The sequence below is a fragment of the Chiloscyllium plagiosum genome, unplaced genomic scaffold (genome assembly GCF_037043375.1).
Source record: "Chiloscyllium plagiosum isolate Xiang-an unplaced genomic scaffold, Cpla_swu_hap1 HiC_scaffold_23, whole genome shotgun sequence".
In the NCBI taxonomy this organism is placed as follows: Eukaryota; Metazoa; Chordata; class Chondrichthyes; order Orectolobiformes; family Hemiscylliidae; genus Chiloscyllium; species Chiloscyllium plagiosum.
This window is the reverse complement of record NW_028270161.1, coordinates 43,469,436-43,493,618: the sequence shown is the minus strand read 5'-3', so window position 1 is coordinate 43,493,618 and position 24,183 is coordinate 43,469,436. Positions and strand designations below refer to the sequence as shown.

Genomic DNA, 24,183 nt, shown 5'->3' with positions numbered 1-24,183 from the left:
GAAGAAATTTGCATTGATATATCCTTCACAATTTCAGGATGTCCTGAAGCATTTGCAACCAATGAAATGCCATTTGAACTCTCATTACTGTTGCATTATAGGAAACTTCACAGGCAACATGTGGATAGCAAAGTGCCATAATCTGCAATGAAAAACATTCCAATAGTGGAAAATTTGGGGCTAGACATTAAGAGAACTCTCCTCCTCTTCTACGAATGATGGCATGGATCAGCTTCTGAGGGTGTGCCATGTCTCAGAGTTCAGCACCAGTCTAATTCAGCTCCCTATCTCGTCAATTTTATTTAAGGTGCTGAAAAGTAAAAAGAATAAAATAAAATATATCACACTTGTGTAGGAGGGCATTGTGTAAGCAGATGTTGATGATCTTTTCAGAATACAGCATTAGAATGCACTTTCTGCACCATCCATCCTATGTCTGACCTGGATGTGCTCCATGTTCACTGTTCCCGAACCCTATTAACACTCATTTTGAGCACAAAGATTATATTAAAGTTTGGTCAGTTGTAATGCATTATATCGAATTTCTCTGTGTCATTGTCAAAGAATTAGTAAAATCCTTTGATATGTTTCCTCTCTGTTTCACCGAGACGTAATTGAAAATATTAGTTGGTAGGAAGACACATACAGTCGAAAGGAAATAACTTTGAATATGAGTTAAAATTAATTCAAAAGAAATTAATGTTGTAAAATGTTTGACTAATTGATGGTGGAACCATCAAGGTTTCTCAAATGTAAATTTACAAGTTTGTCTTCTCTAATTCAGCAGTACATCGTACCTGTGAAACACTGAAACGCAAAGAAAATGTCACGAAAACCGTGAATAATAGTCAATGCTCAGCAGAAATTGACGTCAACAAATGTGAAGGCAATTGTTCTACATCATCTCAGTAAGTATTTTATTTCATGTTTTTATTGCAATTTAAATAGAATCATTAAACGTTGACTCAGAATGAAAAAGAATAATAATTTTCTGAAATTGCAGCTACAAATATTATTTTGATATTTAGGAATTATTTCTGATTGTTTTTGAGCAAACATCAGTTTGTACACAGCAATATGAAATGATGAAATAGCCAGATAGAAATCTCAATCAAACGTTAAGGGTTATAGTAGCTGTGTTAGAATAAAATTGTTGTTAAATCTGGCTTTGCTCCCTATATTTTTGTTTCAGTGTCTGTTGTATACTGACAGCATCCAAGTGACTGACATAACCAAACTGATATAGTTTACAAGTCAAAGTGTTTGTAGTTATTCATTGTTTCTTATTTGATTAATATTTCCTGATAGACCAAGACGCCAAAACATATAGGAGCAGAATTAGGTCATTTGGCCCATCAGCTTTGCTTCACCATTTAATCATGGAAGATTAGTTTCTCTATTTCATTCTCTTGTCTTTTCCCCCTAAACCTTGATCTAGGTACTAATCAAGAAACTATCAATCTCTGTCTTAAATACACTTAATGACTTGACCTCCATAGTCTTCTGCACCAATGAATACTACAGATTCACCATCCTATGCTGAAGAAATTCCTCCTCATCTAATTCTGAAGTGTCACCTCTTCATTCTGAGTTTGTGCCATTGGGCTCTAGTCTCTCCTATGAGCAGAAACACTTCTCCATATCTACTCTATCCAAGTGTCTCTGTATTCTGTAAATTTCAATGAAATCCACTTCATCTTTTTAACCTCTGTTGAGTATAGACTCAAAGTCCTTACCCTCTCCTCATATGACAAGCCCTTCATCATCGAAATCATTCTTGTAAACCACCTCCAATGCCAGAACATTCTTCCTTAGATACAGGACCCACAACTGCTCACAATATTCCGATTGCAGTCTGACCAGAGCTTTATGCAGCCTCAGTAATACAACACTGCTGTTGTATCCTCACCCTCTTGAAATGAATGCTAATACTGCATTTGCCTTCCTAACTACCAATTAACCCTCAAATCCTGAACTGGGACTCCTAAGTGCCTTTGTTCTTCAGGTTTTTGAAGCCTTTTCCCATTTAAAAAATAATCCATGCCTCCATTTTTCCTACCAAAGTGCATTATTTCATTCTTTCCCACATTGTATTCCATCTACCATTTCTTTGATCGGTCTCCAAGCCTGCCCAAGTCCTTCTGTAGCCTCCCCACCTTACTCAAAACTGCCTGTCCCTCTTTCTATCATTGTGTCATCTGCAAACATGGCAGCAATGCCCTTAGTTCCTTTGTTCAGATTGTTAATGTGTAACGTGAATAATTTTGGTCCCCACACTGACCCCTGTGGAAATCTACTAGCTACCAGTTGTACAGGTCATTGGCTCCAATGGCCACCAGCTAGAATTGGTCAGTCTCTCTGTGCAGGAGAAAATTTTAAGTTAAGGGTGGATTCTGCCTAATCTACCATATTATCTGCCTTTGTGTTTCCTTTCCCCCTGAAAGCAATTATAGGACATTTCTCCTCTGCTGAATCTCTTCCACCAGAACTTTCAGTACTGCATCCAATAACCTGTGTGCCCTAAGTTTTAATCCCTCAGATATTGTCAAAAGTTCTGTTGTGAGTCAGCCAATGTACTCTCCCCTTTCATGGAAATGGCTGTATTGGTGGTTACGTAGACCACTCCTGGAAAATTATCTCAAATTGTCAAGAATAATAACGCTGCAGAAGTTTGTTTTAGAAATGCCAGATCCAGCTTAATCATTGTCGTCATTGACTGGGCCTAAAATTGCATGCTAAATCTAACCTTTCCAGCAGATTCCCATTGCACTCACTTTGTACTTTTTACACTATCTCATTAAAAGAAATCCTGTAACCTTTCAATATCTTCTCTCTCTATGTATTATTCTAATGGCACTATCTAATCATGTTCTGAATATGATAACACATTCTCCAAAGTAACATGAATTGTTGCACAATTAATCTTTTGTTAAGCAACTTTGGACATTTCAGATAGACCTGAGTACTGTTACTTTACATTATAACTTTGTTGCATTTGTTCATCCATTTTCATCAGTAAAACATGCTTCCTTCTTATCTTTCAGCTTTAACACTACATCAAACAAGATTGAGCATGTCTGTATGTGTTGCCAAGAAAAAGAGGTTGTTGAAAAGACGGTGGACCTTGACTGTGGGAATGAAAAGACTGAAGCATACACGTACACATACATCATGTCATGTGACTGCAGTGGGAACATCTGTCAAAATGAAATATACCATAATCTCAGATGAATGAGCTGAATCTTGAACTTCCAAATTTAATTCAATTTACAACTAAGTTTTGAAAATAAGTTTCAATTCATTTCTTTTAATCAAACACTACAGAAGACCAAATAAGATATAATGAGAAACAAGTAAATTTTAGCTACTATTCAAATTAGGATACAGTGATCTTTTTAACGCCTTTGTTTTATAAACTTGTCTATGTTTTCAAAATTACCTATAACTGTCAATAAATAACTTCAAGCAACAAATCTCTGTCATCAATTATTGATTAGATTAAATTACTTAGTGTGGAAACAGGCCCTTCGGCCCAACAAGTCCACACTGACCCGCTGAAGCGCAACCCACCCAGACCCATTCCCCTACATTTATCCCTGCCCCTAAACACTACAGGCAATTTTAGCATGGCCAATTCACCTAACCTGCACATTTTTTTGGACTGTGGGAGGAAACCGGAGCACCCGGAGGAAACCCATTCAGGCATGGGGAGAATGTGCAAACTCCACACAGTCGCCTGAGGCAGGAATTGAACCCGGCTCTCTAGCGCTGTGAGGCAGCAGTGCTAACCACTGTGCCACCGTGCCGCCCATGATCCCTTTTTTGAGTTTCCTGCTTCATTGATACCATTGTCTTTCTTGACTTCCCTTGTTCTAACTTTCCCTTCAATTTCCTTCTTAGACTTCCAGTTTGTCCCCTCCCCCCCACTACTTAGTTTAAACGCAGCTGTGTTGCAGTAGCAAACCTGCCTGCCAGAATGCTAGTCCCCAACCTATTAAGGTGCAAACCGTCTCTTTTATATAATTTATACTTACCACAAAACATAACCCAGTGATCCAAGAATTTAAATCCTTGCTTCCTGCACCAGTTCCCCAGCCACACATTCAAGTCTATTATCTCCCTGTTCCTGGCCTCACCAGCCCGAGGAACTGGAAGCAAACCAGAGATAACCACTCTTATATCAGAAGATTTAAGCTAACTAAATGTAAAATTGCTGTCTCAAACTATCACCTGTTTACTTCATGATTTGGAGATGCCAGTATTGGACTGGGGCATACAAAGTCGTCAGGTGATGAAGGAGCGGTATTCTGAAAGCTAGTCCTTCCAATTAAACCTGTTGGACTATAACCTGATCTTGTCCGATTTTTAACTGTTTACTTCAGGTAGCAAATGGACTGAAGTACCTCAAAGCTGACGATTTACATCATATCAAAGATATCCTGCTAAGTAATGTCAGAAATTGACAAAATGTCACTTTTGGCTAGATTCATGGAGGATTTCTCTGCATGAGGCCGAACTAGTTTTTTTTTCACAATATCATCCCAAACTCTCCTTGATACTTTAGCACCAAAGTCTTATGGCATTCCATGTGTCCTACTCTCCTTCACAGTAGGACGTCACCACTCTGGGACATCCTTGGATCTCTGGTGCTATATTTCAAGCCTACCTGTGCATCCAATCAAGCATTAGCAGCTCAGAGTTTCTGTTCACTCTGCATGTTGTGAGAGAGCAACCACAAACATCACAGGGGAAAAGACATCATGGCTGACATTCAATCGCACATTCTTACATCTGTCATTGTTTAGGAACCAAGCCATACAGCTCCTTTACATAGATCATAGAACAATACAGCGCAGCACAGGGCCTTCGGTCCTCGATGTTGCACTGACCTGTGAACTATTCTCAGCTTGTCCCCCTACACTATCCCATCATCATCCATGTGTTTATCCAAGGATTGTTTAAATTTCCCTAATGCTACTGAGTTAACTACATTGGCAGGTAGGGCATTCCATGCCCTTACCAGTCCGAGTAAAGAACCTACCTCTGACATCTGTCTTAAATCTATCACCCCTCAATTTGTAGTTATGCCCCCTCATACAACCTGTCCACACTCAACTTCCCACTTCTGTCTTTGACTGGCCCTATTCCTACCCTAGTCATCCTTTTATTCCTCACATACCTATAGAAAGCTTTAGGGTTCCCCTTTATTCTATTTGCTAAAGACTGCTCATGTCCCATCTTTGCTCTTCATAACTCTCTCTTTCAATCCTTCCTAGTTGATCTATAACTCTCCATCATCTCATCTGAACCATCTTGTCTCATCAACACATAAACCTCCTTCTGCTGCTTAACAAGAGATGCAAATTCTGTAGTAAACCACGATTCCCTTACCTTATCACTTCCTCCCTGCCTGACAGGGACATACCTATCAAGGACATGCAATATCTGATTCTGCATTTCCATTGTCTGCATCACCTGCATTATGCTACCCCATTCTATGCATCCTAATTCTTGCCTAATTGTATTATAAATGCCCTTGCCCCATCGATAACTCTTGACCTAAACATAAACATAATCGAATTATGGTCACTCTCTCCAAAGTGCTCATCTACAACTAAATCAAACACCTGGCCTGGTTCATTACCAAGCACCAAATCCAGTGTGGCCTCCCCTCTTGTTGGCCCTTCAACCTATTTTGTCAGGAAACCCTCCTGTACACATTGACCGAAAACGATCCATCCAACGTGCTAGAGTTGTAGCATTTCCAGTCAATGTTGTGGAAGTTAAAGTCCCCCATTATGATCACCCTGTTCCTTTCACTCATACCCAGTATAAATTTGCCAATCCTCTCCTCCACCTCCCTGGAAATCTGCGGAGGCCTATAAAAAACTCCAAGCAGTGGAACACCTCCTCTCCTGTTTCTAACCTCAGCCCACACCACTTCAGTAGACGAGTCCTTGTCAAAAGTTCTTTCAGCCCCCGTTATACTATCCTTGACTAACAAGGCCACACCTCCCCCTCTTTTACCCCCTTGCCCCTGTTCTTAATGAAAGATCTAAACCCTGGAACCTGCACACCCATTCCTCACCCTGCTCTATCCATGTCTCTGAAATGGCCACAACATTGAAGTCCTAGGTACCTATCCATGCTGCCACATGACACTTTTATTCAGTAACAGTAAAAGCGACAAAATACAAACAAATGGAATCTGCATTTGCCTTTTGGAACAGACAGAGACTGCCTATCTTTTGAGTACCAGCATATTTACAGTCAATGAACAATAATTGCATCCAGTTCACCTACTGGATAGGTATCAATTAAGTCGCATATGCTTCATTACTCTTGATGTGTAATCCACTATCATGCAGTTCCTGTTGCTACTGTTCTTATTTTTGTCCTCTGAAAACTGCTGCTACACCTCTAGCTCTTCACAGTCCATCACATCCTCTCTTTGCTAGCTCCAGTTGTGCAGCGCACAATATGCAAGGATTATGCAGCACACTCTGTCGGATCATACTGCAACGCCACCACACCAATCCAAGTAATTGAGCCGCATCTTCAGCAGACCTAGTGCCTGCTCCACCATGTCCCTGTTTGAATTCCAAGGTGCACAAATTTGCAGCAAAAACATGCAGCTCAAGCAACTCAGGTCTGAGTTGAGCTAGAGTTTAAACTGTGAACATTGTACCACATCAGGTAACAAGATGGTTACCTGGACAGCTTTGTCTAGGAGTTGGACACACTCATACTCAACATCGAGAGATTACCATTGAACTGAAAATGAACTGCACTAGCTATATAAATACAGAGCAGGTTTTGAGTCGATTTATAGCTCAGGTTGAGGTTTTGGATGTAGGTTTGCTCGCTGAGCTGGAAGGTTCATTTTCAGACGTTTCATCACGATATTAGATAACATCTTCAGTGAGCTTCCAGATAAAGCACTGGTGGTGTAGCTCTTTCTATTTGTATGTTGGGTTTCCTTGGGTTGGTGATGTCATTTCCTGTTCTTTTTCTCAGGGGGTGGTCATGGAATCCAAGTCAATGTGTTTGTTGATAGAGTTCCGGTTGGAATGCCATGCTTCTAGGAATTCTCGCACGTGTCTTTGTTTGGCTTGTTCTGGGATGGATGCATTGTCCCAGTCGAAGTGGTGTCCTTCCTCTTCTGTATGTAAGGATATTAGCAAGAATGGGTCATGTTGTTGTGTGGCAAGTTGATGTTCATGTGTCCTGGTGGCTAGTTTTATGCCTGTTTGTCCAATGTAGTGTTTTTTACAGTCCTTGCAAGGTATTTTGTAAATGACATTAGTTTTGCTTGTTGTCTATATAGGGTCTTGCAAATTCATTAGTTGCTGTTTTGGTGTGTTGATAGGTTTGTGGGCTACCATGATATCAAAGGACCTGAGCAGTCTGGCAGTCATTTCTGAGATTACTTTGATGTAGGGAAGAGTGGCTAGGGTTTTTGTCTGCTTGTTTGGGTTTGTTGTTAAGAAATTAATGGAGTCTGTTCATTGGATACTCGTTCTTTTTGAATACACTGTATCGGTAATTTTCCTCTACTCTGCGTAGTTCCTCTGTGCTGCAGTGTGTGGTGGCTCATTGAAATAATGTTCTAATGCAGGTTCATTTGTGGATGTTAGGATGATTGCTTCTGTAGTTCAATATTTGGTCTGTATGTGTTGTTTTCCTGTAGACGCTGGTTTGACATTCCCCATTGGCTGTTCGCTCTACTGTGACATCTAGGAATGGAAGTTTGTTGTTGTTTTCCTCCTCTTTAGTGAATTTTATACCAGGAAGGGTATTATTGATGGTCTTGAAGGTTTCCTCTAATTTGTTTCATTTAGTGATGACAAAGGTGCCATCCACGTAGCAGACCCAAAGTTTGGGTTGGATAGTTTGCATTACTGCCTCTGCTAAGAACACTGATATCGGAGATCCCAGCAAATACAAACATGAAATTTTGTGCCAAAAATCTTTACTCACTAATGCAACAGACCATGAATGGACAGACACAGTACATCAAGCCATAGACATTAGACAGCGACAAACACAGAAAATGAAAATCTAAACCTGCAGAAAAAAAACGAAACAAACTAACACAAAATAACAACACAGACAACATGGAAGCATGGATAAAAAACTTATCTGACTGACCCTTAACAGACACTGAAAAAGCTATCTTAGTAAGCGGATTAAATTACAACTTGCAGGATGTGGACAAGGAAAGATTCTTAGCAGCATTAGAAACAACACTGAAAGACAACCAACTCGCAGAGGAAACCCAGCAAACCATCAAACATATAGTCGCATCAACATTAAATCAAAGAGCCTACATTGAAATGCACTACTGGCAGATACCAATATTTACCAACAAGTGGTGATAGACCTAACCCCACAAAAGAACCAAATCACGGCTCTACTCAAAAACCTTCAGAGATCTGGACAAATAAATTAGACCGACTTCCGAAAAATGAAACCAGACAGATCCAACACACCACGTTTCTACGGATTACGCAAAATTCACAAACCAACAGCCCCCCTTAGACCCACAGTCTCACTGCCTGGAACACCAACTTACAGACTGGCCAAGGAGCTACACGAAACACTAAAACACTTAGTAGAAGACTCACACCACTCCATGCACTCAACCCAAGAATTCCTGAAGACCAGCAAATACACCAAGATAGAAGAGGATGAAATAATGGTCTCATTTGATGTAACAGCCCTGTTCACATCCATCAAATCAACCTGGCCAAGGAAACACTGACTGCATTATTAGAAGAACCAAAGACACATACAAACATCACCAACTTCATCAGCAAGGACAATGTCATCAAGCTAGTGGACCTATTACTTATCACCCACTTCACCTTCAACAACAAAACCTACAGACAAACCAATGAACACCCATGGGATCTCCAATATCAGGGTTCTTAGCAGAGGCAGTAATGCAAAGACTTGAACAAACAGTTCTGCCAACCATCCAACCCAAACTTCGGGTCTGCTTTGTGGATGAAAACTTTGTCATCACTAAACGAAACAAATTAGAGCAAACCTTCAAGACCATCAATAATACCCTTACTGGCATAAAATTCACTGAAGAGGAGAACAACAACAACAAACTGCCATTCCTAGATGTCATAGTAGAGCGAACAGCCAATGGAGAATGTCAAACCAGCGTCTACAGGAAAACAACACATACAGAACAAATATGGAACTACAGAAGCAATCAGCCCGACATCCACAAACAAAGCTGCATTAGAACATTACTTCAATGAGCCACCACACACTGCAGCATAGAGGAACTATGCAGAACAGAGGAAAATCACCGATACAGTGTATTCAAAAAGAACAAGTAACTAATGAACACACTGCACCAATTTCTCAACAAAAAACCCAAAGAAGCAGACAAAGCACACCCAGAAACCCTAGCCACTCTCCCCTACATCAAAGACATCTCGGAAATGACTGCCAGACTACTCAGATCCCTTGGTATCATGGTAGCCCACAAACCCACTAACACACTAGAACAGCAGCTAATGAACTTGAAAGATCCTATACAGACAACAAGCAATGTGGTGTTTGTAACAAACACTACATTGGACAAACAGGCAGAAAACTAGCCACCAGGGTACATGAACATCAAGTAGCCTTAAAAAGAAATGACTCACGCTCACTAGTATCCTTACATATGGATGAAGAAGAACACCATTTTGACTGGGAGAATGCATCCATCTGACAACAAGCCAAACAGAGACATGCACAAGAATTCCTAGAAGCATGGCATTCCAACCGGAACTCTATCAACAAACACATTGACTTGGATCCCATTTACCACCTCTTAGAAAAAGAACAGGAAATGACATTGCCATAGGAAATGATGTCACCATGGGGAACGACATCACCAACCCAAGGAAACTCAAATATATGAATAGAAATCAGTCTACATCACCAGTGCTTCATCCGGAAGCTCACTGAAGATGTTACCTAGTATGGTGATGAAACATCTGAAAATGAACCTTCCAGCTCAGAGAGCAAACCTACATGCATATAAATATACAGGCTACAAGAGTAGGTTTCAGCTCGGAATCATGTATTAAGTAACTCATCTCCAGAGCATTTCCAAGATGCAATTTAATGGTGTGATGCAACGTTCCCTATTTGCTTGGATGAGTGCAACTCCAACAACATTCAAGAAGTTTGACACCATTGAGGACAATGCAGATAATTTGCATTTCACTACATTAGTAAGTGTTCACTCCCTCCAACACTGATGCTCAGTATTTGTACATATTTACCAGCTAAAAGATGCACTGCACAAATGATCCGAATCTCACTTAGGCTACCCAGGACAAGGGCAACAAATAAATGGAAACACCATCACCAGCAAGGTTCTCTACAAGCCAGTCAGCATCCTGATTTAGAAATAGATTGCCATTCCTTCAGTGTTACTACAATGAAGTTCTGGACTCCCTTCCCTAAGTTCATTGTGAATACATTCTCCCAAATGAATTGCCATTCCTCGTAGGCGCAGTTTGGAATGGGCAATAAATGGTGGACCAGCCAGTGGTGCCTACTTTTCTTGAATGAACAATATAAAAGAGATCTGTTCAGAGAAAACTGAAGCTATAATTTTGAAAACATTCACATTGGATTTAAAGCATTTATTCTGATTTTCTGTCTACAGACTTAGAAAGTTTCTCCAGTATTTTCTGTCTTTGTTTCAGATTTCCAGCAACTGCAGTTCATTGTTTTACAATATAAAATAAAATGCCTTGCTTTGAAGAGGATTATTGTGATATTTTATTTTTCAATCAATTTATAAATGGTGTCCCTTAACTCAGTTTAACAAAGGAAATGTAGAAGTTGAATTTAAAACAAGAACTTGGTAATGAGGGTACTATCATGTTCCTTAAAGATCATTGGCATTGTTGGAATCAAACCCAGGTCCCTAGCACTGTGAGGCCACAATGCTAACCACTGAGTCACCTTGCTTTACTCTCGAAGACCAAGACAAAATGTGGCTTTTTAGTCTCGTTGCCATGAATGGGCCTTGCTCAGCATCTCACCCAATTTTCGCAAAATTTCCCATCATAGCCCACAGTGTTCAGGATCTAAGATAAATTTGAAATTAAGTAGTTTTTGAAAATCTTTTATAAATGGAATTGATTTGCAATTTCCTAATATGAAGTGACAATCCCTGAATCAAGATGGCCTTGGAAAATTGCAGCTGAAACACCTGCAAGTTTATTACCTATTTTCTTTAAAATACAGGTCCTGGGGATATTTCAGCCTTTCAGTACCTTGTTGTCTTAATGTTTTTCTTGATTTTACCTTTAGCATGTTCCAGTCCTTGATTCATTATTAAATTCCCTGCAACTCTAAATATTGTAACTTCTTCTGCTACTCAATGTAATGAGAGGTTCACTCAAACTTCTTGGCCTCAGACATGATAACATTGGATCAAGGAGTTTCAGAGACTAATGCAGATGAAATAAGATGAACGATTGGACACTCAGAACACCAGCAGCAAGCCCATTGGTGCATGATTTAAGTAGATGATCAGGACAATGGAGTAAGTGGGTCAGGAAGAAGGCAGATGGTGGGATGGAGTGGGGGGGATTTGTGGGAAGATGGTGGTTATTGTATTATTGCAAAGCAGACAGGGCAATGTTTAACACAACTAAATGACACCACAACATGTTCCTTATCTCAAGAAGCATATGCACAATGGAGTCATTATAACAGAGTGTCGTCATTGCAATCATCTGCTACCATCATGACTAGCTACCTGATGAAGGAGCAGCATTCCGAAAGCTAGTGCTTTCAAATAAACCTGTTGGACTATAACCTGGTGTTGTGTGATTTTTAACTTTGATCAGCTTGTAAAATACCCATAAAATCAGTAATGGCAGAATCCAGATACTGTTTGTAAGTCAGAGATATTGTAAATATATATATAGTTTGTGCTTTTAATGTCAGAGATTATAACAAGGTCAGCCAGGTGGACCTCATGGAATATAAGTTCCCTGATTGGGGCTCTTAATCTGGTCCAATCAGGGAATCCTGGCTGACAGAGAAAAATGGGAAGTCAGATATCCTGTCTACTCTGAGACATGGCTCTTAGGAAGCTGATCAAGTGTCATGGACTTTCCAAGTGTAAATGAAGAGTGACTTGCTGACTGGATATCAGCCTCTGTGGAGTTACTTTATAGAGTCACAGGGTCATACAGCATGGAAACAGACTCTTTGATCCAACCAGTCCATGCTGAACATAATCCCAAACTAAACTCATCCCACCTGCCTGTATCTGGTCCATATTTGCTTTTCCAGCATCACATTTTTTGACTCTGACCTCCATCATCTGCAGTCCTATTTTTCTCCATCCAAACCTTTCCTATTAACTTACCTATCCAAATGTCTTTTAAACATTGTATTGCATCCACATCCACCGTTTCCTCAGGAAGCTCATTCCACATGTGAACCACTGTCCGTTTTTTTAAGTTTCTCTCCCCTCACCTTTAAAATGGCCCCCCTCGTCTTGACATCACCCAGCCTAAGGAAAAGACTACTCCCATTAACTCTATCTATACCCCTCATTATTTTATAAACTTCTGTCAGGTCATCACTCAAATTCCATCACTCTGGTCATATCAGTGCTGATAATTTGAGCATTGAGAAAATTGGAACGGAGCAGGAAAGACTGAGGGGGGACATGATTGAGATGTACAAAATTATGTGGGCGCAGACAGGAAGATATGAAGGAACTTTTCCCTTTGATGACAGTGGGGGAGGGGGGGGGGGGGAGGGGAAGTATAAGATCTAGACAGGATTAGATTAGATTCCTTACAATGTGGAAACAGGCCCTTCGGCCCAACCAGTCCACACCGACCCTCCGAAGAGTAACCCACCCAGATTCATTTCACCTAACACTACGGGCAATTTAGCATGGCCAATTCACCTGACCTGTACATCTTTGGACTGTGGGAGGAAACCGGAGCAAACCCACATAGACACGAGGAGAATGTGTAAACTCCACACCGACAGTCACCCGTGTCCGGAATCGAACCTGGGACCCTGGTACTGTGAGGCAGCAGTGCTAAGCACTGAGCCACCATGAGGAAATTGTCTTTTCAGTCAAAGGGAAGCGGAATTCTCGAATTCACTGCCTGTAAGAGTGGTGAAGGTGGTAAAGCAGAAGCCCTAATAACATTTAAGCAATGTCTGGGTGTGCAGTTGTGAGAGCAATGTATACAATGCATGAAAAATGGGATTCAATTAGATAGAAGATTGTTTTTGATCAGTGCAGTTTCAATGGGCAAAGTGCCTTTTTTCTGGGTTACAGATCTTTGTGACTCTAACAGCAACATGATTTAAAGCCTGTTAAATATCAACCGATCCTTCTTAATGGTCCATTAATGAGCCTAAGAAGGATCATCCGTGCTGAAAGTAATTGATTTTTTTAATGTCAGCTCTCACAACACTACCACATAAAGAAATAGTGTGTGGAAATGCCCTGGAACCTTTTACTTTCTAAATTAGATTTTATCTCACAAAGTCATTTTAACTTAAATTACTCAAGCATACAGATATGGTTCAAATTATGGCTCAATCTTACATAGTTGACTGCTTTCCACTTTCTTGGCCAATCGTTTTACTGATAAGAAAACACACTGAACCGAACTCAGTCATTCACATTTCATCACCTAGTAGTCTTCTGCAGTCAAGGGTTGTGAAATGTTCAGGATCCTAGACTCAGATAGCTCTTGTTGTTTAAGTTTCTACCATTGTTCCTTTTGTTGCAACTCACCAACTCCAAAGGAGTGACTGACCAGATAACAAAAGCAAATTGTCATGGATTAAGCTGAAAAGTTCTTTGAAGTGAGTGACACTCTTTTAAAAATAAAATGATGAGGGCTGGTAATTGCAGAGGGAGCAGGATCTCTGGGTCTTCTTCACATTGCTACAGGTACAGCGGCAACCATTAACTGTGTAAGGCAGCTGAGCTACAGGGAAATCTTTCAATGGAGCCTTTCAAAAGGTGGATTCCTCACCACCAAACTAAAGAAGAACCAGGTAGTATTACACAATCATGGATTTCTACTTACATTTCTGTCTCTATCTTGAAGGGGTTAAACTCCGTCATTCTGAGCATTTCCTATTTTTCCAGCTGCTCTAATATTTCTGTCAAGATGACAACAGAGGAATTCATATGTGAGTGAGGATTGTGTTTGGTAATGGATTGCATGAGTGTGTGCGTGTGAATGTGTGTGTGTGTGATCGCGCGCGCGTGTCTCTGTATGCATGTGTGTGCATGTGCATATGCACGCGCATGTGTGTGATTCACACCCAATTGCAAGGTTCTCACATTCTTGTTTACTCCCTCCCAGTCATGCACTCCCACTCTCTTTCTTTCACCCATCCTCTTACATTCTGTCACTTTCTCTCACTCACTTTCATACCCTCAAGATTTGTGTAAAAACTTCTAGTTCTGGTGCCGGTTACTGTGGTTGTGGCTATATTCACTTAACTGGGAAGTTGATTTGCAGACATTTCAATCCCCTGTCTATATGACATCTTCAATGTTGTAAAGCCTCCTGTGAAATGCTGCTGTACTGTGTCTTCTGGAATTTATTTGGTTCTGTTTCTGCTGATTCCGGTTTCCAGTTCCAGTTTGTGGGTCTTTGCATGGATTCATGACAACCCATAAACCAACAGCCACACTCAGACAACTCACCAGGACATAAGACCCTAACCCAGCATGTGCAAGATTAACATAATTTACAGGATTCCATACAAAGACTGCACAAACCACTACATAGGACAAACAGGCAGAGAACCAGCAAACTGCATCCACAAACACCAACTAGCCACTAAATGCCATGACTATCTGTTCCTAGTAGCCATACACTCAGATGACAAAGACCACAAACTAGGACAACACAATCATGATAGGACAAGCTAAACAGAGGACAGCCAGAGAATTTCTGGAAGCGTGGGACTCATCCAAGGGCTCCATCAACAATCACATAAACCTTGACCCAATATACCGATCACTACAACCAAGAACTGGAACCGGCGACTGGAAGCAGCAGGAACGAAAACAAATAAATTCCAGAAGACACAGTACAGCAGCGCTTCACTGGAGGCTCCACAGCACTGAAGATGTCACTTAGACAGGGGATTGAAACGTCTGCAAATCAATTTCCCAGTTCGCCAGCATACCCACAACCACAGTAACAGTACCTGAGCTACAAGTCTTTACTCAAACCTTGAATACCTAAGGGTGAGAGAAGCTAAGACAAGCAAGGAAATGGGAATTCTGTGCCAACCGCCTAAGCGCAATCTATGAAAATCTCCGATTCCTACATGGATACCAAAGGAATCAAATACTACCACTTTGTCTCAGATACAGACCACCAATCAACAACCCACAAGCCAAGGAAACATTCAGACCAGACTGTCTCAGGATAATCCAGGATATGATTATGGATGCACACAACAGACTACACAAGTACTGACAAGAAATTATGCGCCAAAAATGTTTAATTTCAAAAACAGCCAATCAGGATTGGACTGCGACAATCGAACAGGCCACAGAACCAGGCAAAACAGAATCACATACAAAAAGCAAATGACACTACAAGACAAAATGACTAAGCTAACCAATAGCAGAGAAGACAACATGACAGACACCTGGGTTAGAAACCTCTCCAACAGACAGCTGTACTAGCCAACGGACTCAACTACAACCTCAGGGGCTAAAAACAACAGACTTCCTAACTGCACTAGAATTAATTAAACTCAGAACTAACGGACTAATCGATGAGACACAGCAAACAGTCAGACAAACTATTGTACCTTTACTAACAAAGAAAAGACAAACAAACATCAAAGAGAGAGAAGCCCTAAATACACTCAAAAATGACAAGAACATAATCATAGTACCAGTGGACAAGGGCAGAATGACGGTTATCATGGACAAACTTGAATATATTTAGAAAGCAGAGAAACTACTTGCAGAAACTGACACCTACCTACAGAGGGAGTTGATCCCATGCACTGTGCTTACCACTGGCAGTTCACCTCACATTATTAAATTCTAACACCACAATCACTTTAAGGGTGAAAGCAGAAAGCACCCTCCCATAAAAGGCTTCTGGATCAGGGAATTTTAGGAATAGAATCGTGTACCAATGTGTACCATACCAAGTCGCAGTGAAAATGAACTAGGGGAAAATACAGCAACACTGTACACAGTCCCATACCCAGACAGTCATCGTTAAAAATCACACAACACCAGGTTAGTCATCAGTTGTTTTTTGGGAAATGGTCTCATTATATTGAAAGGGCAGTATTGAAACAATTTTCACAGGATGCCACAATTTGATGGAAGTCCACATGAACACCAACAGCAGTGGTTAGCGGAGGTCAGGAATGCCACTGCTCCATTGAGAAAGGAGATTCTGGAAGGACCGGATTGGGGAATTATTAAATGCTTTACCTCTTACAAATCCACAGGCCTTACTAGCCATCCTTTTACATATTCTTATCTCTTTCTATCTCAAAGAACATTATCCAAATAACTCCGATAACTTTCACAGCTTTGTCTAACTTTGGTTCAATTAACTTTTGGTGCAATGGTTAATGGCTTTCAACAACCAGTCCCACTCCTATGTCTCCAGGTCTGCATATTGCACATGCATTTTTATTTTCCTGAAGTACCACTGAACTGTCCTGTATTGATGAGCTGGGTAGCTTTATAATAGCTATGTCAACAGCCTTTGAATCCCAGACTTTTCTCTTTTATATGAAATACATGCTGGAGATCCTGTGTCAAATCAAATTACTTTTAAATGGCAGATTGAATGATGTTCAGACACAGCCAACACACGAGGCTGGTCTTTCTAAATTGCAAAATGTTATGGTGGAGCTTCCCATAATAAGCTGTCAACGTGATCAGACTTCCAGATCTCAACTTTCCACAATTTAATTCACCTCACTGGAATTAGTTGAACTGAAGGCAGTTATCATTTCCATTGATGCCAAAAACTGGTGGCCTGAGGCCATCTAGGCCTTGTGACCTTGCCAGTTGCTGTGGAAACAGGCAGAAACACAGAGAAGTGAAAGAGATAGATAGAGAGGTGTGTCTGAGGAAGCCAGCTTTAAATCACAAAGTAGCCCCAGAGCAGGACCCAGTAGGTACAGGGTTTGTTCGAAATGGAAAGACAGATCTCAAAGAGGAGCCTGCCCACTTGCCTGTAAATTACAGGGGAAAGAGCAGGAGGACTAAGGATGAGAGGAAAAAAAGACTAAAGATGAAGGAGGCAACAAGACGTTAGTACAGGTCCACAAGGTAGGCAAGAAACTTAGACTCTCCTGACTTCCCTGGAGGTCCCCCACAGGAGATTGCTCAGTAAAACTATAGCACATGGAATAGAAGGGAATGTTCTGGTATGGATTAAGGGTTGGCTAACAAACAAAAAACACAGGATACTAATAAATGGGACATTCTCATAATGGGAAATCAGGACCTGGAAGAAGTATGGAGAGATTGGGATGGAGAGGATGGGGGTCAGGGCCTGGGAGAGCTGTTGGGAGAACCAGGGGAATGTGGGAGGAGAGAGAGAGAAAGGGTGAGAGGGTCTCCCATTCCCTGGGTCTTCTGCTTCCAAATCCCGCTTCTGAACCCTTCTCCCTCCTCAATCCAGGGGATTCCCTCTTGTACTGTGTTCTGAATCCTCACTCCCTGACACTGAGCCTCCATTTCCAAAATACTTGCTTCTCAGCATATTTGCAATGCTACATTTATGTATGACATTTCATGTAAACTCAATGCATTGATTCATTGTTTTTGAACTGAGCACTCCTGAGATAGTGCCCATCATTATTGCCCGCAGTTGCAGTCAGCAAAACAATGCCATGGCATAAAGGTTTTTGGGAATAGTGTAGCAAAAAAAAAACTCTATCAGCAATAATCATGGTGGGCCTAACAGAATTAGTGGCATACCTCTGCTCCTATGTTCCCATAATTTGTCAAAAATTCCATATGGAAATTATACAGTGAATGGCAGAACCCTAAGGAGTATTGATAGGCAGAGACATGTCTGTGTGCAGGTCCACAGAACACTGAAGGTGGCCGCACAAGTAGATAAGGCAGTTAAAAACAGGCCACAAAACAACAAATACTTGAGATCACAGCAGGTCAGGCAGCATCCATAGAGAGAGAGAGAGAGTGAGAGCAAGCTAACATTTTGAGTCTAGATAACACTTCATCAGATCTGAACTGAAGTGTGGCCTATGGAATACTTGCCTATTTTGGAAGGGTCATTGAGTGTAAGGATGCTTATACTGCAGCTTTAGTAGAATGTTAGTTAGGTCTCATTTGGAATATTGCACATCATTCTGATCACCACACCACTGGAAGAATGTGGATGTTTTGGAAAGGGTACAGAAAAGGTTTACCAGGATGTTGCCTGGTTTGGGGGATTTTGGCTCAGAAGAAATGTTGGATAGACTGGGTTTGTTCTCACTGGCATGCAGGAGGTTGAGGGCCAACTGGACAGAAGTTTAAAAGATTGTGAATGGCATGGATAGAGTGGAAAGTATAAGGCTTTTTCCCAGAATGGATGCGCCAACTACTAGAGGACATAGATTCAAGGGTGCGAGGGGGGGAAATTTAAAAGAGATATGTGAGGCATCTTTTTCACACAAAAGATGGTGAGTATCTGGAACATGTTGTCAGAGGAGGTGGTAGGAGCAGAGACAATAGCAACACTCAAGAAGCACCTTGACAAATGCATGAATAGGAAGGGAATAGAGGAATATGGATCCTGTAAGTGAAGACAGTTTTAATATGGCAGGGCAAAATGTGAGATCACAAGCCTGGAGGGCTGAAGGGCCTGTTCTTGTGCTGTATTATTCTTTGTTCTTTATTCTTTGAGAGATCACTTTGCCATAGCAATGCAAAATACGTCAGCAGCGAATTCCTCTATGAGCCTCCAAACCAACAAAAGGACAGAAACCTACTTATTAATCAAGGTTAATTGAGGATGGCAGAATTAAGATTATTTCTCAACACTGGTCCAGTCCAGTTAATGTTCACTTTTTTTTATTTTTAAAGAAACATCAAAATGCCGAAGCATGTGGAATCGCCAACACACGATCAGCTCCCTGCCCTGTAGCTAAGAACATACAAATCAAATATGACAAGGTAACAATTTTAATCATAGACCTTTGCTGTTAACAAGGTGAATCAAGAATGGTGCGTGCAAATTTACTTATCTGCCATTAGCAAGGGAAGTGGTTCATTGTGAATAATTTTTTTATTCATCTGTGAGTGTTGCTGTGGCTGACTGAAACAGCATTTATTCCCCATCCCTCACTGTCCAGTGGACAGTTAAGAGTCAACCACATGTTGGTCTGGAATCATACATAGACTAGACCAGAAAATACTGGCAGTTCCCTTCCCTAAAGGACAGTACTGAACTGGATGGGACTTTCCTGACAATTGACAATGGTTTCGTGATCATCATTAGCATAAGACCATAGGTAGGAGTAGACATTTGGCACCTCATGCCAATCAATAGGATCATGGCTAATCCGATATTCCTCACTTCTACATTCCCGCATTTTCCCTGTAACCTTTGATTCCTCTAATGATCAAGAATCTATCCATCTGAGCTTTAAATATACACAAGAACTCTGCTCCCATAGCTCTCAATGGCAAGGCATTACAAAGGGCCACAATCCTCTGAGAGAAGGAATCCCTGCCATGTCAGTCTTAAATTGGCACCCTTTTTTTCTGAGACTATGCTGTCTGGTCTAGACTATCCCTTGAGGGGAAACATCCTCTCAGCATTTACCCTGTCAACCCGCTCAAGAATCTTATACTTTTCATGGAGGTCATCTCTCCTTCTTCTGAACTCCAGTGAGTACAGTCCCAATTTGTTTAGTGTTTGCTCATAGTAACTCCACACTGAGGATAATCTGGTTGAACCTTCCCTGAAGTGCCTTGCTTGAACTGATATCTTTCCAAAAATAATCTCATCAACACCTTCTACAGATTCAGTAAGACTTCCTTATTCTTATACTTCAAAACCCTTGAAATAAGGCCTCACATTCACAGAGTCACAGGATTAGATTAGATTAGATTACTTTAGATTAGATTAGATTACTTACAGTGTGGAAACAGGCCCTTTGGCCCAACAAGTCCACACTGACCCGCCGAAGCGCAACCCACCCATACCCCTACATTTACCCCTTTAACCTAACACTACGGGCAATTTAGCGTGGCCAATTCACCTGACCCGCACATCTTTGTGACTGTGGGAGGAAACCGGAGCACCCGGAGGAAACCCACGCAGACACGGGGAGAATGTGCAAACTCCACACAGTCAGTCGCCTGAGTCGGGAATTGAACCCGGGTCTCTGGCGCTGTGAGGCAGCAGTGCTAACCACTGTGCCACTGTGCCGCCCAAAGGATGATACAGCATAGAAACAGGCTCCTTCGCATCATGAACAGGATAATTTGGCATCATGGAAAGGATATCATACTGGATCAATTGACAGGCTGTATAAAGGGAGTGGGTATATTTTATATACCACTAGTAAACCTAGGAACCATCTATGTGAGTACTAAAAGAACCCAAAGGAATAATCAGACAGGAAGAGTTTAGATTAGTTACAGTGTGGAAACAGGCCCTTCGGCCCAACAAGTCCACACCGACCCGCCACCTACCCAGACCCATTCCCCTACACCTAACACTACGGGCAATTTAACATGGCCAATTCGCCTAACCTGCACACTTTTTGACTGTGGGAGGAAACCAACGCAGACACAGGGAGAATGTGCAAACTCCACACAGTCAGTCACCTGAGGTGGGAATTGAACCCGGGTCTCTGGCGCTGTGAGGCAGCAGTGCTAACCACTGTGCCATCGTGCTGCCCATAAGTTGAGGGAAGTCTGTGGAGTCTAGGCTTGCAACATGGCAAAGGTCAGATCCACTCGGGACTAATCTCAGTGGGATCAAAGATAGACTAGGCTGTATCTATGCTGGAGTAACCATGCTGGAACCTGGGGGACATTCAGGAAAGCTGTACAGGTGCTGACAAGAGAACCGTTTATACATAAGAGGTGTGCAGATTTGAGAACTGACTGCACAGTGTTGGGCAGGAGAAAGTCTGATGGAAAGAAAGAGGAAAAGATAATGCCATTGACTGTGGAGGCCAGAGTTCCATCATGAGGGTGGCATGGTGGTTCAGTGGTTAGCACTGCTACCTCACTTTTTGCCCATGTCTGTATGGATTTCCTCTGGGTCTTCCAGCTTCCTCTTACAGTCCAAAGATGTGCAGGCTAGGTGAATTTGCCATGCTAAATTGTCTTAACGTCCTGGGATATGCAGGCCAGGTGGGTTGGACATGGGAAATGCAGGGTTATAGGGATAGGGTAAGATGTGTGGATGCTCCTCATAGAGTTGGGGAGAACTTGATGGTCCAAATGCCTTGCTTCTGCACTGTAGGGATTCTGTGATCTGGGGTTCATAACAGAACAACATACAAGGTCAATTCAAACGAAATGCAGCAGCATGCTTAACCTGCCTGCAGAAGAGAAGTATTTGTTAGTGGATCAAAACAAGGATCGTGAGCAGGAAGGAATGATCAGAGTGACTTGTCTACATCTACAACTGGTTAAACAAATGAATAGGAAGGTCCTAGGGTGGGGGTGGCCAATGACTATAGCTTGCAGCAAGTACCATGATAAGAAATGGGCAGGGCCACCGCCATACAATCAAACACATTTAACAACCGCCCCTACAATGGGGCATTATTATTACAAGAACTAGTAAAACTAGAAACTGCAGGAAACAGGGCACAGCTACAATAGGTGGAGGACATGACCGTCACCATTTTAAGTTTGCAAATGCTTTGATGAGCTAATGTTTATATATCATAAAACTGCAAGTCAGTAGCTGCGGCTGGTGCCAATGACCCAAAGTCAACCCCCATAGGAACAGCTGGAAAAATGGGGAGTGGACACATCGCCCCATGTAATAAATCACAACTGGCCACTGTGCTATTCTGCAAGAAGGCAATAACCCAACTTAAAGTGAGAAAGAAGCCAACAAAAATGATTGTTCACAGAACATCTGTACAAATCTTTGAAAATGGTGTGAATTGCACTTTTTGATTTTTAACTTGAAAATAAGTTTTTATGCTGTACAAGTCATTCTTTTAACATAGACAAATTCATTTTGGAATACATCAATTTTAACTTAGAATTTAGAGCTTAGAATATGAAATACTTTGTCCGTAAAAATGTTGTAGATTAACTAGTTTGGTAAAAATAGAGTCATAGAGATGTACAGCACGGAAACAGACTCTTCGGTCCAACCTGTCCATGCCGACCAGATATCCCAACCCAATCTAGTCCCACCTGCCAGCACCTGACCATATCCCTCCAAACCCTTCCTATTCATATACCCATCCAAATGCCTCTTAAATGTTGCAATTGTACCAGCCTCCACCATATCCTCTGGCAGCTCATTCCATACACGTACCACCCTCTGCGTGAAAAGGTTGCCCCTTAGGTCTCTTTTATATCTTTCCCCTCTCACCCTAAACCTATGTCCTCTAGTTCTGGACTCCCCGACCCCAGGGAAAAGACTTTGTCTATTTATCCTATCCATGCCCCTCATAATTTTGTAAACCTCTATAAGGTCACCTCTCAGCCTCCGACGCTCCAGGGAAAACAGCCCCAGCCTGTTCAGCCTCTCCCTGTAGCTCAGATCCTCCAACCCTGGCAACATCCTTGTAAATCTTTTCTGAACTCTTTCAAGTTTCACAACATCTTTCCGATAGGAAGGAGACCAAAATTGCATGCAATATTCCAACAGTGGCCTAACCAATATCCTGCAACATGACCGCCCAACTCCTATAGTCAATACTTTGACCAATAAAGGAAAGCATACCAAATGCCTTCTTCACTATCCTACCTACCTGCGACTCCACTTTCAAGGAGCTATGAACCTGCACTCCAAGGTCTCTTTGTTCAGCAACATTCCCTAGGACCTTACCATTACGTGTATAATGCTAAGATTTGCTTTCCCAAAATGCAGCACCTTGCATTTATCTGAATTAAACTCCATCTGCCACTTCTCAGCCCATTGGCCCATCTGGTCAAGATCCTGTTGTAATCTGAGGTAACCCTCTTCGCTGTCCACTACACCTCCAATTTTGGTGTCATCTGCAAACTTACTAACTGTACCTCTTATGCTCGCATGCAAATCATTTATGTAAATGACAAAAAGTAGATGGCCCAGCACTGATCCTTGTGGCACTCCACTGGTCACAGGCCTCCAGTCTGAAAAACAACCCACCACCACCAGCCTTTGTCTTCTACCTTTGAGCCAGTTCTGTATCCAAATGGCTAGTTCTCCCTGTATTCCATGAGATCTAACCTTGCTAATCAGTCTCCCATGGGGAACCTTGTCAAACACCTTACTGAAGTCCATATAGATCACATCTACTGCTCTGCCCTCATCAATCTTCTTTGTTACTTCTTCAAAAAACTCAGTCAAGTGAGACATGATTTCCCACGCATAAAGCCATGTTGACTATCCCTAATCAGTCCTTGCCTTTCCAAATACATGTACATCCTGTCCCTCAGGATTCCCTCCAATAACTTGCCCACCACTGCTGTCAGGCTCACTGGTCTATAGTTCCCTGGCTTGTCTTTACCGCCCTTTTTAAACAGTGGCACCATGTTAGCCAATCTCCAGTCTTCCGGCACCTCACCTGTGACTAGCAATGATACAACTATCTCAGCAAGAGGCCCAGCAATCACTTGTCTAGCTCTGCTCCTGCTGAAGATGTCTCAGCCATCGGCATGTGCTGGGAACAATGAAACCTTGTGTGAATATGTTCCCTGCATCAATAGTACTAAGTGTGCTGTGAAAATTGGCCAGCACGAATAATATAGTGAGAGTGGGATTTCAGTTTCTAGCCTGTGCTTTCTCATTCTCCCATTATGTCAATTCCCTAAAAAGCCATTGCTGTGGTTCCTCCTTTACAGTTCTATTTTAAGTGTCCAAATCCTTAAAACCTTGTGGTTCCTCCTTTACAGTTCTATTTTAAGTGTCCAAATCCTTAAAACCTTGCCAACATTTAAATCTTGCAACCTATTGT

The 24,183-nt window shown here is 41.6% G+C and overlaps 1 protein-coding gene across 3 annotated transcripts in view; it reads left to right on the top strand.

The window, feature by feature from the left end:
• LOC122561450 (uncharacterized) overlaps positions 1–3,473 on the top strand; it is a 108,326-nt gene extending 104,853 nt beyond the window's left edge. For 2 of the 3 annotated variants that reach the window (XM_087999607.1, XM_087999605.1), the window contains 2 exons: positions 785–908; positions 3,045–3,473. In XM_087999607.1, the coding sequence (XP_087855733.1) occupies positions 785–908; positions 3,045–3,231 (311 nt within the window). In that variant the 3' untranslated portion in view covers positions 3,232–3,473. The remainder of the gene's footprint in view (positions 1–784; positions 909–3,044) is intronic. The other variant, XM_087999606.1, reaches the window with a different exon arrangement.
• The last annotated feature ends 20,710 nt before the right edge of the window (positions 3,474–24,183 follow it).